The 15,874-nt window shown below is 44.4% G+C and overlaps 1 protein-coding gene across 3 annotated transcripts in view; it reads left to right on the forward strand.

The window, feature by feature from the left end:
• Window positions 1-15,874, forward strand: part of SEMA3E (semaphorin 3E) — a 252,483-nt gene that overhangs the window by 219,458 nt on the left and 17,151 nt on the right. For all 3 annotated transcript variants that reach the window (XM_084811194.1, XM_084811195.1, XM_084811196.1), the window contains exons 12-14: window positions 278-369; window positions 3,325-3,366; window positions 8,781-8,947. In XM_084811194.1, coding sequence (XP_084667320.1) covers window positions 278-369; window positions 3,325-3,366; window positions 8,781-8,947 — 301 coding nt within the window. The remainder of the gene's footprint in view (window positions 1-277; window positions 370-3,324; window positions 3,367-8,780; window positions 8,948-15,874) is intronic.

Genomic DNA, 15,874 nt, shown 5'->3' on the forward strand with positions numbered 1-15,874 from the left:
GAACTCAGGTCGTGGGGAGAGTTTCAGTTGCAATACTGCCGCCTACCACTCTGCACCAATGGGACAAGTTGGTTGTTACTAATTTAAGAGCCATTTATTTCAATGGGTCTACCCTAAGCATGACTAAATCTAGATCTAAACCAATATAAATACTTCCCGAGGCGGAGGGTGTCATATTAGTGTAAAAGCATTTTGTCCTTTGCCAGTTGACAAATAAAAATTCTTACCAGTATTAAGTTGCCTGTTTGGATGCTGTTGTCCTTAAACTCACCTACAGATAATGGGATTGTACTGAAAGTCATTACAATTTACAACCAAGACACAGAATCGATGGAAGAAGTGATTCTTGAAGAACTACAAGTGTTCAAGGTAAAGTACTTTTCTCTGTCTGTCTTTTGACACTCATCTAACTACAAAGACATCAGTCCAGCACACAGTTGAGGCTACCTAAAGCTAATTGATGAAATGGGTTTTAGGGTGCAATCCTATGCCTGTTTAGACAGGAAAAAGTCCTACAACTCCCAGCATTCCCCAGCCAGCCATGCTGGCAGGGGAATGCTGAGAACTGTAGGACTTTTTTCTATCTAAACAGCCACAGGATTGTGCTCTTAAGCAGCCCAACTGGACACAAGATTGCAACCCTGATTGCAGCAGTTTTAATATTTTTAATGGAAATTGTTTTTAGCTCTTTTATATTTTGTATGTTTTAATAATTTTGTTGTAAGTTGCCTTGGGTCTTTCTTTAAAGAGAACAATGACTAAGGGCACAATCCTATGGAGATAGGTGGCCACCTCCAAACTCGGAGGGGATTGTTCCCTCCGCGCTTCTTCTGCCCTGCATTTGCAGCTAGATAGCTGATTCCAGAAGGCAGAACGGGGGAGGAGGCTGCCAGATGACACATAGGATGTGTCATACCAGCATTTCCGCCTTCCCCGCCCTGGAACGCCCTGTTTTGGCCACTCCACGCTCCTCTTGTGAGCGCGTAGCATGAGGCCATTCCGCTCTGCCTGCGAGGCAGCACGGAAGGGGGGAAGGTTGGTTCTCCAGGAACCGACCTCGGAGTGCAGGCTCCAAGGTCAGTTCCTGGAAAATTTCATATCCTGACTAGCGGCCATAGGATTACTCCCTCCGAAACTGAAACAATATTACTCCCTCCGAAACTTAAACAATATTAATAATGATGGTGATGACACTTGAATTTTGCAAGGCCTTAAGTATGGGGAATAATTGGCAAAAAGCACAGCTTCCAATAGAGCTTCTAGAACTTGCTTAAAAGAAAACTGGTATGAGTCATTATGGTGAGGGAGACACACCAAAATGCAATATGTTCTTGTAATATATGGTTCATGGAACAGCTGTGTCTGAGCTCAAACAAGGAACAACTGCCATGCAGTCTTCTGAGCTGTCTGCCAGTGATATGAAAAACACCAGTTTTTTCCATTGCTCTCTGTATTTTCAGTTGGATGATTTAATGTCAAACGTGAGCACTCCCATCTAAACACAATTCCTACCTAAGGTCATTAGGGTTTTGCTTCTGCAAAAAAATGCTGATGGTGCTAGAAAGCAAATGACGGCCCTGCCGCCAGGTTTCACTGCCTTCTTGTTCCTATTAGGTGCTTATGTTCGCATTTGTGCACTCCAGCATTCAACTAACAGGATGCTGTGGTCAACAAAAGAGTTTTATGCACGAAACCATAGAGATCACTGCTTAAATTATCTAGTTTAGGGCTTGTGCAAGACATTGCAGTTCTTGACATGGACAAACCCACCGTCACCCCTGCTGTTGCCTCCTCCCTCTGCTGCTGGCCTATTTTTATTTTTTGCTGCTAACTTATCAGTGGCAGCAAAGGTGATACCCAGCTTTCTGGGGCCATCGTGCCCCGCAGTGCCACACTGAGGAAGGTTCCTCGGAGCACAGCACTGTGAGCAAAGTGGCCCCGGAAAGCACCTGCGACTGCAGCAAATACAGTTTAAAGCAGGAGTAGGCAATACAGTGCCCTCTAGATCTTTGGACTACAATTCCCATAATCCCTGAGCATTGCCCATGCTGTCTGGTGCTGATGGGAGTTATAGTCCAAACCATCCAGAGGGCGCCATGTTTAAAGCAATGTAAAGTAACTTTAAAGTTTACGTTGTTCCAACAGTATTTGCTGTTCTCTTTTTTTAAGGTTGTTTATTATACTCACATCCCACAGACAAGTTTCACAGCACACAGCTAAACTATGGCATTTGCTGCCACAAGGTGTAGTGATGGCAACCGATTTGGATGGCTTTAAAGGGCGGGGGGTTTAGGCAAATTCATAGAGGAGAAGGCTATCAATGGCTACTAGTCCCGATGGCTACATGCTACCTCCAGCATCAGAAGCAGTATGCCTATGTACACCAGTTGCTGAGGGATACGACTGGGAAGGTGGTATTGCAGTTATGTCCTACTTGGGAGTTTCCACAGGCAGCTGGTTGGCCACTGTGTGAACAGAATGCTGGATAAGATGAACCCTTGTTATAATCTAGCATGGCTCTACTTAGGTTCTTAAGTGTGGGTACAGCTTCGTTCTACTTCACTGTACACCTTAAGTAAAGAATAATGTGAGCATGCCAGATGGAAGTACATGTACATATCTTCTCAAAAAAGTGAGAGAGAAATGGGGGGGGGATTACACACTTGAGCCAACCACACATAGATGGTTGGATGGATGGATGGATGGATGGATGGATGGATAGATGGATGGATGGATGATGGATGGATGGATAGAAAGGTAGATGATGGATGGATGGATGGATGGATGGATGGATGGATAGAAAGGTAGATGATGGATGGATGGATGGATGGATGGATAGAAAGATAGATGATGGATGGATGGATGGATAGAAAGACAGATGATGGATGGATGGATGGATGGATAGAAAGATAAATGATGGATAGATGGATGATAGATAGATAGATAGATAGATAGATAGATAGATAATATATTTTTATGGGTTTTGATTGTTGTACACCACCTTGGTGGCTCTGGCAGAAAGGTGGTCTACTACTACTACGAATGCTGTCCCAATGGAGTGCCTACATCATACATTATTTAAATGCATGGTGGAAGAGAGGGGGATTCATGCTGCTCCTTCATCTCACGGAGCTGTTTTCTACCCAGTAAATGGCTTATGAGAGCCTTTGAGAACCAGGACAATGGCATTTTGTGTGACAGAATATCAGGCAATATTGTTTGCACAAATACAAATAACTCTCAGGTGCCCACTCAAATATTTAGCTATTATAACTGCAGAGATGATCTGTTTCCTAAATCACAGAAAAATCTCTTCACTTCCAGGTGCCTGTTCCTGTTTTATCTATAGAAATTTCTTCCAAAAGGGTGAGTGTTGTTCTGGGTAGAATATTATGTGACTCGGAGTTTGATCACGTATGCCATGTATAAATTAGAATCGCCACTGAATTTCATCTAAAGCAAAAATCACAGTGCATTCTGAGGGCCGTGCTCTGGTGAAACACCTGTAGAAAGTTTGAAGGAAGCTAACTTTCTGTAACACCTGTAGCTAGTTCGAAGGAAGTTGGCGTGGAAACTCGTCACTTTTGGTTTCTCTCAGTTTCCCATTTTTCCAATCTGTGGTCCGTTCTGTCCCATTTTCGCATCAGTTTGCAACTTTCAAAAAATGTCTGCAGATAAATTGGCATGCATATTCACATTTCTTCTGATATATGCATTTTTACATACACATATTTGCAAGTAGTTTTCCCTTATATAAAGTTTTTTGGTATGTTTCCCCTTGACTAATATGCACATGTTTGTCTGTACTTTCCCCTAATATGTGTATTTTTTGTGTGCGCTTTTTCCTAATATACACATTTTTAATTGTTTCTTCTTCTTCTTTTGGTTTGGAGAAATGCATCACAAAATCCAGAGGTGTGCAAATGCTGAAGGATAATCATTCCAATTTTCACGTTGATTCAGAGAGTGCAAATTTGGCAAGTTCGCGTCAAAACGTGGACTGAATGAAATTTTCCCCATGTCTAGCAAAAATAATTTAGATAATACAAATAGAATAGGCTTGTTTCATGAATGTTTAAGGCCTAATTCTCACTGTGGGTAAGCCTGTGTCCAGGCTGCATCATATGGCTGGATGCTTCCCCATACAAACATTGTGCCATATAGACAAACAGCACATCAAGGAGAAGGGTTCTAGCCTAACCTTCCGGACATGTCAGATTTCCATGTGCAGGAATTATTTTCTACATGGAGCATTCCTTCAAGTAAGCCCCATGTGTCAGAAAAACCCTGAGCTTTCTCTGAACGCTTTCAAAGGAAGGTTAGAAAGATGGGAGCCAACAACAAAGCAAGTCAGGAGAATTCAGCCATCACAATTTGGAAAATTGCTGGAGGGAAAAGATCTGGCTTCTAACAAGGTTAAATGTTCCAGAAACTGCCCCAACCACTGACCCACAACTGCATTTTGATATTCCTTCCTCTAGCTACAGCCTTCTAGGGTGGGCCATTCTGGAGCCCCTAAGCCTCCAGGGCAATTGAGGCTCTCCAAAGGACTGACAGACAAATATGTCACACTACCAAATGAAAAGAGGTTGAACAGAGAGCAGAAGGGTGTGATCCCTTGTATACGAGTTTTTTCTCCTCCTACCCTATTGTATGTTCCATATCCATTCTCCTCTTCTGCAGTTTCCTTTTCATATCAACCCTGCCCCCTTTTCTGCCTTTGGACTGGATACGTTGCATCTGGAATTCTCCTATATAAGCCTCCCCTAACCTGGTGCCCATCAGATGTTTTGGATTACAACTCCCATCAGCCCCAGGCAGCACAGCCAATGTGCAAAAATGATGAGAGTTGTAGTCCAAAACATCTGTAGGACCCACATTGGCTGTCTTATATCCTCACTTGCCCCTCTGCAAGTGAGGTTATAAGATTTGCTCACTTACTTACTTGAAGCACTGGGATTGTTTTTCTGAACCATTCTCAAGTAGGGATGTCTGTCATTAGGCAGTCTGGTTCTCTTTTGGCTCAATGGAGTTCCGTGGTCAATACGAATCACTTTATGTCTGCAAGCCAAGCTATGGGCTGTTCCTGTGGTCTTTTTTTGCACTTTGGGGGCAGGGGGGCCGAAGATTCTGCAATTTGGCTGCAATTTGTTTAGATTGCCCAGAAAGTTGCACAAATTGCTCAGAAAGTTGCACAAATTGCCAAACCTTCCAAAAAAACAGTTGTGCAGAATGCCCAGAAAATCCATGAACTGGCCCAACTCTCTGCAAATCAAGTTGGGTACCGCAGCGGGAACCAAAACGAAGTCCAGGTTGCTGAGCCTAGGAAAAGTCTGACATCCCTATTCTCAAAATGACGCTGATACGACTTGGAATCTGTCGGTGTCACATTTTTGCGTGAGCCCCTGGACCTGTAGCAGCTGCATAGCAGGCAGGGATTCAATAAGCAATGATACTGACAAAAGCTTCTGTTGTATTTCTGTCATGCAGCTTTTACAGGCAGACCTTTCCATCTGCAAACAGTGTAGTTCTACAAGGCAGATCACAAATGATAGTTTTATTCTGGAAAAGACGTGCATGTTAGCACCTAGCTCAGCCTTCCCCAACCTGGTGCCCTCCAGATGTTTTGGACTTCAACACCCATCAGCCCAGCCAGCATGGCCAACGGTCAGAAATGCTGCGAGTTGTAGGTCAAAACATCTGGAGGACACCAGGTTGGGGAAGGCTGAGCTAGAGACTACAACTAAACATTAAAAATAGCATCTTTTGCTTGCTGACATGGGAGTCACATTGAACACAGTGGGGCTTACTTTTGAGTAAACATGCATAGGATTGCCCAGTTAAATGAAAAGTGTTATTAAGACTGCAGTTCTAAACAGATCTACTTGATAGTACTTCTTATTGAAATTAGTTTAATTTCAGTAAATTAAATGAGGATCAAAGCATTTATATGAAATAAAGAGATGCTTTTTTTTGGTAAAATTTACAGTGTGACTCAAAATCTACTTCCCCCTCCCCCCCTCCCCCAACATTTTTTCTGATCTTATTATGGCTGCTGATTTTTCCTCAACTTCAGAAAGTGTGAGCATGCTATAAAATGACTTACTACTGTTGTGCGACTAAACATGCCATATAAAATGAGTTTTCATTGAGTGATGTCTGGAATTTTAAATATCAATGTATACTCATGCTCTGCTTCCTTGTGAAACATTCTGATATATTTTTCCAAACACACACACGCTGCTGGTTTTAAGCTGTTTTAGATGTTCTGGCCCAGATTACCATCAACTGCAAAGTAAGCAAGCCATCTTCCTGATTCATGACTGAAATGGGAAGTTTATGAAAATGCAGTTGTTGATCAATGGAACATTATTACCGACTGGAGAAACATGGGGAAAACATGTTTAAGCACTTTGAGGCAAAATGATCAAACTCAATATACTATCTATCTAAAATATTATTATTCAAACCCCAGTTCTCTGAGCGCTGAGAAGTTAGGACTTACCCTGGTGTGGGTCCCCTTTGGGGGAAGTTACTGGAGGCTTATTTCTGGCATTTTGTAATATTTGTGTTTATTTACAAATATATACACTGAACATAGGGGGAAGGACACCTTAAGCACTCCAGCGCACAGCCAACATCCACTTTTGCATACCAGCTCTCCAGGGAGTCTCCCAGCACCCCAAAATGTCATTAGCACACAGAGTCCAAAATGCAGTTCTGTGTTTCAGCATGCCTGAAAACTGCTGTTTCTCTTCCCACAGACACCTCAATTGCCTCATCTTTTGCTAGGAGTGTAGGAAGGTCTGTCTCATGTCTTGATTGTTCCTTGTACCCAGAACATTCCTCAAAAATGACTCTGTATCGAGAAGCAATTGGCAAACTATTCCATTCACATGAACTAATATCATGGAATAGTACCACTGCTATCGTTTGTAGGTTGCATAACAAAGGGATGAGCCTGGTCAGACCTGTCCAGCAGTTTTCCCCACCCACTCCCCAAGCTTACAGCAATATATATTATACCATATCCCAATATATTAAAAAGCCGGTTTTCCATGGTTCCATCACATTCTAGCATGACCACAAAATGGAAACCTCCCTGGAAGGTTATGCAGATGATCTGCTGACATGCAGGTGGAAAGGCGGAGCTATGCAGATTAGGGTCATTTCAGATCTCATGTCAGCCACAAACTCACTATGTGGACTTAGGCAAACTACCATTCTCTCAGCCTCAGCTTCCTCTTATGCAATATGGAGATGATAATTGTTGTGAACCTCCCAGAGAGCTTCGGCTATTGGGCGTTATAAAAATGTAATAAATAAATACAACTGAACTTTCTGCACTAGACACCTCCTAAAACCAATTCTTGAGTTGAGGAAAAGTATAAGAATTAAATTTATAGCTGTATTAATTGGATGCAGTTATGAATGCCTTAAAACTCAGGCCCTGTTCCAGATGGGCTCATATAATCCCCTTCCCACAAGGAGACACCAGACCCGTGGTTTCCAGCCACTCTTTGGATTAAACAGCAGTTGTTCAAACCAATAACACACAGTCAGGACCGGCGGCATTTTATACATTTTACTGACAAAAAGTACTGACATACATGACAGATAGAAGGAAGATGGTACCATGGTGCTTGTTAACAAGTTCAGAACAGGAGGTGCAGACACAACTTACAAGCGTACAAGCACACCACTCATACATCACCAGTTACAGCTTTCTGCTAAGAGAGGTAATTCCCTGCTGGGAGTGATCACACCCAGTATATTCCATATACTTTTATAGTTTTACACTTGAACATCACGTGTGATACGATTGGCTACTGTACCCTTTACTCCCACTTCCTCACATCTACCCATATGTCCCCGTCATGTTGCTTGTTATGACTCCTTTTTCCCAGTGACATTCGGCCACTGAAACCAAATTTCCACACCAAGAGTATTGCACTCTCACTATGTTCACTGCCTGTTTTAACTGAAAGTTGACACATCTCTAAACTGTCTGGCATAACCTGAGGAGAAACTTATTTTTTTTCTTAAACCCTTGGTATTTACTGATTTATGTACCCTTGCCTTAGTCTTAGTTCACCTTTGTCTGTGTTTCGTGTCCTCAGAGTCACTTCTTCCTCTTTTCTATGCTTTCACTTTCTAAAGGCCTCAAACTGTGATAAAGCTAAACTTATGTAGGCTTCTTCTACGTTGGTATTTTTATTTCACTTTTTTTTTCTTTTTAGGTTTTGTAATGTTTTCGGGTTGTTTTGTTTTGTGAAAAATCCACAATGAAAGATTAATAAAATAAAAAAAATTAAAAGTAGGCTTCTTCGAGCCTGTGTCATAATTTTATTTTATGGACGCTACAAAGGGAAACCTAAGAAATGCAACACTTCTTCCCTTCTTTTCTTCCTGTTTCAGAGCCAAGTTACAGGTTGGAAGAGACCATGCTTTTCCCAGGCAAACTGGTTCCCTAAATAAGCAATGTATCTTGGTCATTTCCTACCATACTATAGAACTCTAGGAACTTAGTTTTATACATATTGGTAGTATACTGTCTCCTACCACTTTGTTTGAAGCAATGGATCATCAATAGGCTGATCCATTGCTGGACAGCCATCTGCCAGGGATGCTCTGACTTGGATTCCTGCACTGAGCAGGGGGTTGGACTCGATGGTCTTACAGGCCTCTTCCAACCCTACTATTCTATGATTCTGTGATTCAATGAATATATGTTAGGTGTAGCCGTCTGTTGTTTTGAAATACTGGCGTTTTCCTTACAGCAACAAATTTATGTTGGATCCGAGTCTGCCGTTGCACAACTAAAGTTCCATCAGTGTGACATGTACGGAACAGCCTGTGCTGACTGCTGCCTAGCAAGAGATCCTTACTGTGCTTGGGATGGGATCTCCTGTTCCAGATACTACCCAACAGGAACACAGGCAAAGAGGTGAGAATCCTACCTTGCGTCCAAAATCATATGGCACATTGATTTTTCTGCACCAGACTGAGGTGTTTTCATTTCTTCCGAAATCAGGAAGTGTCTTTTGCAATTATAGTTCTCTCCCGCAGCGGAGGCTGGTGGCTCTGATGTCAGTGGAGTTGTGAATCCAGTCTGGGTTTCAGTCAGAACCAGTCAGAACTCTAAAGGAGCTCTCCAAGGCACAGAAGCACCTTGATAGTTCCTTTAGAGTTCTGGCTGAAATCCAGAGCAGATTCACCACCCCACAGACAGTGGAGCCACCAGCCCCCATGTGCTTCTCTCCCCGGAGGTCTTCAAAGAGAAGCTAGGCTGAACCTACACAGAGCAGTTATACCATTATCATGCCATTATCATAACTATTGGTGCCCATTGGTGTCATGTGTACCAATAGTTATGATAATGGTATAACTGCTATGTATAGATTCAGCCCTTGCTAGGAATCTGTTGGTGATGGTCCAGCTCTGGATTTCCTGTATCAAGCAGGGAAGATGGCCTACATGTCTCCCTCCAACTCATTGACTGTATTATTCTAGACTGATCATATAGGAAAATTAGCCATTGATTCATAGCTTCAAAGGATATAAACCAACCTGTTAGCATACAGTGATGCACAGAATATTTGATTTTCCGTCTTCTTTCTTCTGCAGTCAAATGTGCTGTACTGTTTTTCCACTTTTTTTTCTTTCCGAAACTTCTTTCAGGAGACATAATATAATGAATAATACATGTTTAAAGGGTAGCTGCTTGGGGGGGGGGGGCATGTTGCCAGCGTGCATTGATTTGCTTGAACTGGTTTAGGCATTGAACCATGAAATACTACTGACTGAGGTCAGTAAAATGAGTACCCAGCTTACTGGGGGAAAGGTAGCCACGACTGGGGAAGGCAATGGCAAACCACCCCGCTACAGTCTGCCATGAAAACGCCAGCGCAAGCGGCGTCCCTCTAGGAGTCAGCAATGACTCGGTGCTTGCACAGGAGGTAGAAGAAAGAAAATCATCATCAAATATTCTTCACAGGCTGGGCTGGAGGCAAACATAATAGAAAAAGAGAGCACAGAGCAGGTTCACAGAAATCTGAGCCCACCTTCAGACCCGAAGTCTGAGGGCCAAACTAAATGGATGAGATGTGTAGGATTTCTCAGTTTTTCTCTTTTTTCCCTTTTAAAAGCAGCTGTTGAAGGGGGAGAATGTGAATTCGATTGGCAAAACAGCACTGAAAGAGGGGGGTTGACACTGTTCCTCAGGAGGGTAAAATAGCTTGGGTGCAATTTAGACCAGGAAAATGGTGGTGGTGGGCGTTAACACCCACTTCCCTAGTGCCATAGTTCTAATCCAATCCTCCTCCCCCCATGGCTGCTTTTAGGCAGGGCAAGAAAACAGGCAGAGGTAAGATCACGGATCCCCTTTATCTTGGCTAGTTTGGCCTTTAAGCACACTAGCTGATCAGACGCTTGCCCCAGCCTGCTCCCTCAGTTATTCATTATGGCTGTTGCCTCCTCCTGTCCATGACCACCTCCTAACAGGGAATGCTCAAGCACCCATTAGCAGGGCTCTTTGTTAGTTTTCCCCAGCCAGAGGAAGCAGTGATGGGCTTGGTGGGAAGACGAAGACCCAGCCGGTTGGGACAAGACAGAAGGCCTCCACCCAGTGTTTGGTTTGCTAGTATGATTAATAGTTCACGTTTGAAGGTGGGCTCAGCACACATCTGATCTGAAGAACACACCCTAAGCACGCTCCCTTTTTATTTTTATTCCAAATCATTACAGTAAGATCAAAGCCATTCTACAACGCCAATTAAATTACAATGCGTTCAAAATATAAGTAGATAAATATTGATACTGTGAGGATATAGCTGAAGTGGGTAGCATTCTGGATTCCCGGCTATACCGAGGCAGCCTCCAATATTTCACAGAGTGGAAAGGTTGTGGGCCAGAAAACCGCTCCTGGGTGGATGCCGTGGATGTATTGTCCATGCTCCTGACCTGGTCTGGAAATTCCACCAACAATATCCAGGAAAACCTGGCCCCTCAAATCAGTCTGGGGGGAGGGATTATGGGGAGGGGACTGATGTCATGCCCCGACTGCAGGGGTCCTCCTCAGAGGAGGACCGAGAGGCCCCAGAAGCCCAGGACACCCCAGACCAGGGACTGCACCAGACCCACAAGAGCCTGAGCCCTCGGGGGAGGTGGCTGCAGGGTCATCCCTGCCAGGAGAGAGGGACTCTGCCTCTGAGGCAGAGGCTCAGCCACCCCCGATCCCTGGGAGCATCATCACCTCAAGCGACAGGCTAGCAGGTCTCCTGTGCAAAGGAGTGTTCGCCTCCAGAAAAGGTCTCCTTGGGAGAAAGAGACTCCTCAGGAGTAGGCTGTGGAATGGGAGCTCTGACTGCTGCAGCTGAGCTCTGGGTGGGGTCTGGCTGGCTTTGGGCTTCAAAGCCTTCACTGGAAACCCAGCCAGGGTTGGAACAACTCGGTCCATCCAGCTCCTGCCTTGTACCTTACCTCCTGAATCGTTCCGTGTGACTGATGCTCTGTTTCCTGACTGTTCGGACTGCTCAATGACCCTGCTTCTGGACTGTGTAACGTACCTGACCGATTTACTGTGTTTGACCTCTTGCTTGTGATCTTGACCGCTCCTGCTGCTGCCTGATCCCCGTTGCCTGCCTGTCCGCCAGTGTTCTGGCCTCTGCCTGGATTTTGACCACTCCTGCCTGGCCCTTTGCTTGCCAACTTGACTGCTGTATGGCCTCGCTCCCCGTACTTGCTTGCAAGCAGCCAAACCTCAGTCTACAGCAGGACAGTATCTGTGTTAGTAATATTATACAAATAAATCAAATATAAACCTCATAAATATAATATTTAAACAGCATTAAATCATACCCAGCATTACATATGGATTAATATTACCGTGGACCTTGTTATTCCAAAAGGAAATAAGCAGACTCCATTTTTCTATGAATTTATGTTCCTGCTGCGTCCTTTCCCTAACTGTAACTATGCTATTTAATTTAATCATATATACCTTGTCCCATCCACTCGTCAAGAGATGGAAGGCTACTTCCAATTATAACAAACAATAATGTGAGTTCCCATTAATATGCACAGAACTATTTCAACTCCTCCTCCACTACCAGAACCTTCCTATAACGGAATCAAAACACCAGTAGGTCTGATGGTATATCAGATAGTATATCACATACCATACATATCTGATGGTATATCATATCCTATCATACCTTTAATTTCTTTCAGGATTAATATCCACTAATGTCTGATTTTTAGGCATGACCCCAAAAATATGAATCTAGGGATGTACGAATCCCTTACCTGGTTCTGGTCGGGGCATCTGCTGGAGGGGGGGAGGCGCTCCGTTCCTCCCCCCGGAATCCTCGACGGGGGGGGAGGCGATCTGGTCCTCCCCCCTGGAATCCTGCCCAGCTGGCTCTGCTCTGCGGAGCAGCCGGCCAGGGCCGTCCGCAGCCGGACTTCCGGCTGCGGACAGGCTGCTGCGGACGCAAATGGCAGCTGCCATTTGCGTCCTTCCAGGCTGCTGTGATAGGCTACGTAAGAATTTACGTAGCCTATCATGGCATGCCCCCCCCAAAAAAGGTGTACACAAATGGCGGCAGTTACAGCTGCTGCCATTTGCGTTCCCTATTTTTCGCCGTTCTAGCCTACGTAAATATTTACGAAGGCAATTACGGCGAAAGAAAAGGGAACCGCAAATAGTGTAGTGGGCACTATTTGCAGCTCCCTTTTTTTTTCACCGTAAAAGCCTATGTAAATATTTACGTAGGCTAGAAGGGTGAAAAATAGGGAATGCAAATGGCAGCCACTGTAGCCACCGTCATTTGTGTATGCAGGGGTTTTTGCGGGGGGTTAGCCGTGATAGGCTACATAAATTCTTACGTAGCCTATCACAGCTGCAAGGACAGCAATGGCGGCTGCAGCAGCCCGGCTGCGGCCAGCCAGGAGACCAGCCGCCGCCGGAACCACCACCGAATCCGCCCCAGGTAAGTTCCATCCCGGGAGATTCCGCTGGGGGGGCAGGAGGCCGTTCCGCCACGGATTCTGGGGGGCCGGATTCTTGAGAATTCTTTAGGATTCTTTAGAATCCAGCCTCACTGGGATCCATGGCAGAATTCTCTGCCATCCCTATATGAATCACATCTCCTTCTGCTGAACCTCATCTCCAACACTTATCACTCAAACCAGCATAGATTCTATTTAGCTTCAGGGGAGTCAAGTACCACCCACAAACCCTCTTGAAAAAATTATGTTGAAGATTTAAACATCTTGTTTTATGTACCGTAATCTTTACGCATTTCCATACTTCTGCTGATATTGTCCTAGAGAGGTCGTTTTCCCACTTTACCTGATACTGACATTTAGATGGTTCCATTTTAATAATCATTTTATAAATGTCACTCAATATTCCATGTGACTTACTGGAGTGAATCAATATTTCCGATTCAGAGCTTTCAGGGAGCCATATTTCTTAAACAAACGGTTAACAATATCCCTCACTTGCAAGTACTGAAGAAAGGAAAGTTGGGTTTGCTGCATTTCTTGTTTAATTTGATGATAAGATTGAATTGACCCGCTCATCAATAATTTCCTAAGTGCTATCAATCCTGCCTCCTCTGAGAATTTCATATTTCTCATTAAACTCTTTATATCTAATTCTTCATTGTAATCGATAAGGTGATAGACTTGGACTTGGTCTGCTCTTAAACTTTTGAAATACTGAAAATAAAATATAAATCCATGGGTTTATTTTAATAAACCATTGGACTTCCTTATTGCAGTACCAGAGTGTGCTTGTTCTGTTTGTGTTGAGATATTTTCTTGTTCCAAAATAGTTACGCTTAGGGATGTCAGAGAATTCCGCCACGGATCTCAGTGAGGCCGAATGCCAGTGCATTTGGCCCCCCGAACTCTGTGGTGGAACGGCCTGCCCCCCCCCGCCCCCCCACGGATCCCCCCTGAGACAAAATTTACCTGGGGTGGATCTTCCAGGCGGCGGTGGCTCCGGCGGCGGCTGCGGTGGCTGGTCTTCCGACAGGCTGCCACCGCTGCCATTTGCAGTCTTGTAAAAAAAAAAAAAACATGTGATAGGCTACGTAAAGATTTACATAGCCTATCATGGCTGGGTTTAAAAAAAAAAATGACGTGATAGGCTACGTAAAGATTTACGTAGCCTATCATGGCTGGGTTAAAAAAAAAACGCGTACGCAAATGGGGGCGGCTACGGCTGCCGCCATTTGCGTTCCTTATTTTTGGCCATCTTAGTCTATGTAGATATTTATGTAGACTATGATGGCAAAAATGGGAACGCAAATAGCGTAGCGGGCGCTATTTGCGTCCCTTTTTGATTCGCCATTTTAGCCTACGTAAATATTTACGTAGGCTAAAACGGTGAATCAAAAAGGGACGCAAATAGCGCCCGCTACGCTATTTGCGTTCCCCTTTATTTTTCGCCGTCATAGTCTATGTAAATATTTATGTAGATTAAGACGGCAAAAATAAGGAACGCAAATGGTGGCGGCTGTAGCTGCTGCCATTTGCGTACACTGGGTTTTTTTTTCTTTCCCAGAGCCCTCTGCGGCTGGAAATCCAGCTGCGGATGGCTCTGGCGTGGCTGGGCCTGGCCGGCTGCTCCGTGGAGCTGCCGCGGAGCACAGCCGGCCTTGGAGGATTCCGGGTGGGAGGAACGGAACGCTTCCCCCCCACCATCAACATAATCCGTGGAAAGGTGACTTTCGTACATCCCTAGTTATGCTACCATTTTGTATCTTACATCTGTCTTCAGCCAGAGATGCATTTAAAAGAGAATTGCTGGTTGAGAGCCATTGTGGCTCAGGTGTCGGGTTTGGGTGTGGGAATCCCAGCTTCAAATCCCCACTGAGCTACAAAAGCCACCATGAACCCTTTGAGAACTCTCAGACGTGGCCTACCTCACAGGATTTCTGTGGGTTTAAAATTTCTCTCTGCTGCTTGGAGGAGGATATGTGTGTCTCACAGGGGTGGGCAACACACAGACCATGGGCTGCATGCCCCCCCATTCTCTTGTACAGCCCCAGCCCCACTTCCAGCCCTGCCACCGAATGTGGTGGTGCAGCGACAGCAAAAACCATCTGAGCCAAGTATCCAATAAAACAATCTGCCAGACAGTCTATGTATTGAGACATTACCAGGGGTAGACAACTTCAGGGGGCTTGGGGGCCATGTTTGCTGGCCCAGTGACAACAGAAGTGCAACCTGCTGGAAGGAGGGTCCAGGGGGTGGAAATTGAGCCCCAAATCCCCTGAGGATACCACCCCTGGTGTAACGTGACCATACATAGCCTGTCTGACAGATAATTGTATTGGATACTTGGCTCAGATTGTGAGCTTTTTATTATTCCTTACTACTGAATTTCAATGAAACCATGGCAAAGCTTCTCCAAACATGGCTCATTCAAATGACATTTGCTCTGTGAGCCCTGAATTCCTTTGAAACAAGTGATACCACAGAACCTAAGGGTCACCTTGTGTGATCCATCCATCCCAAGAGCCATCTACTGGAGCCCTCTGTCTCCAGCTATGACTTACCAGATGCCCTTGGGAAGCTCACAAGAAGAACATGAAGGAGCATGCCCTGTTGGCTGATTTTCCTAAAAGCATAAGATGTATTTCCTTTTCCAGTGGCATGACTCCCAAACCTTCAGAAAAGATGTGAATGCAGCTCTTATCAAGCTAACACAATATACCTTCTGTATAGGCATGCAAATATCTGTATTTCTATGCATAAAAATGCTATTCATTTTTCAACAAAAATAACCCTATTATTGCTAAGAATAGCCATTACATTTATGGCTATTTTTAAAGTCTGGATTTTGCAGAATTAAGAGTTT

This window comes from Heloderma suspectum, chromosome 7 (genome assembly GCF_057233095.1).
Source record: "Heloderma suspectum isolate Gila_16-S chromosome 7, 16-S_ref, whole genome shotgun sequence".
Lineage (NCBI taxonomy): Eukaryota > Metazoa > Chordata > Lepidosauria > Squamata > Helodermatidae > Heloderma > Heloderma suspectum.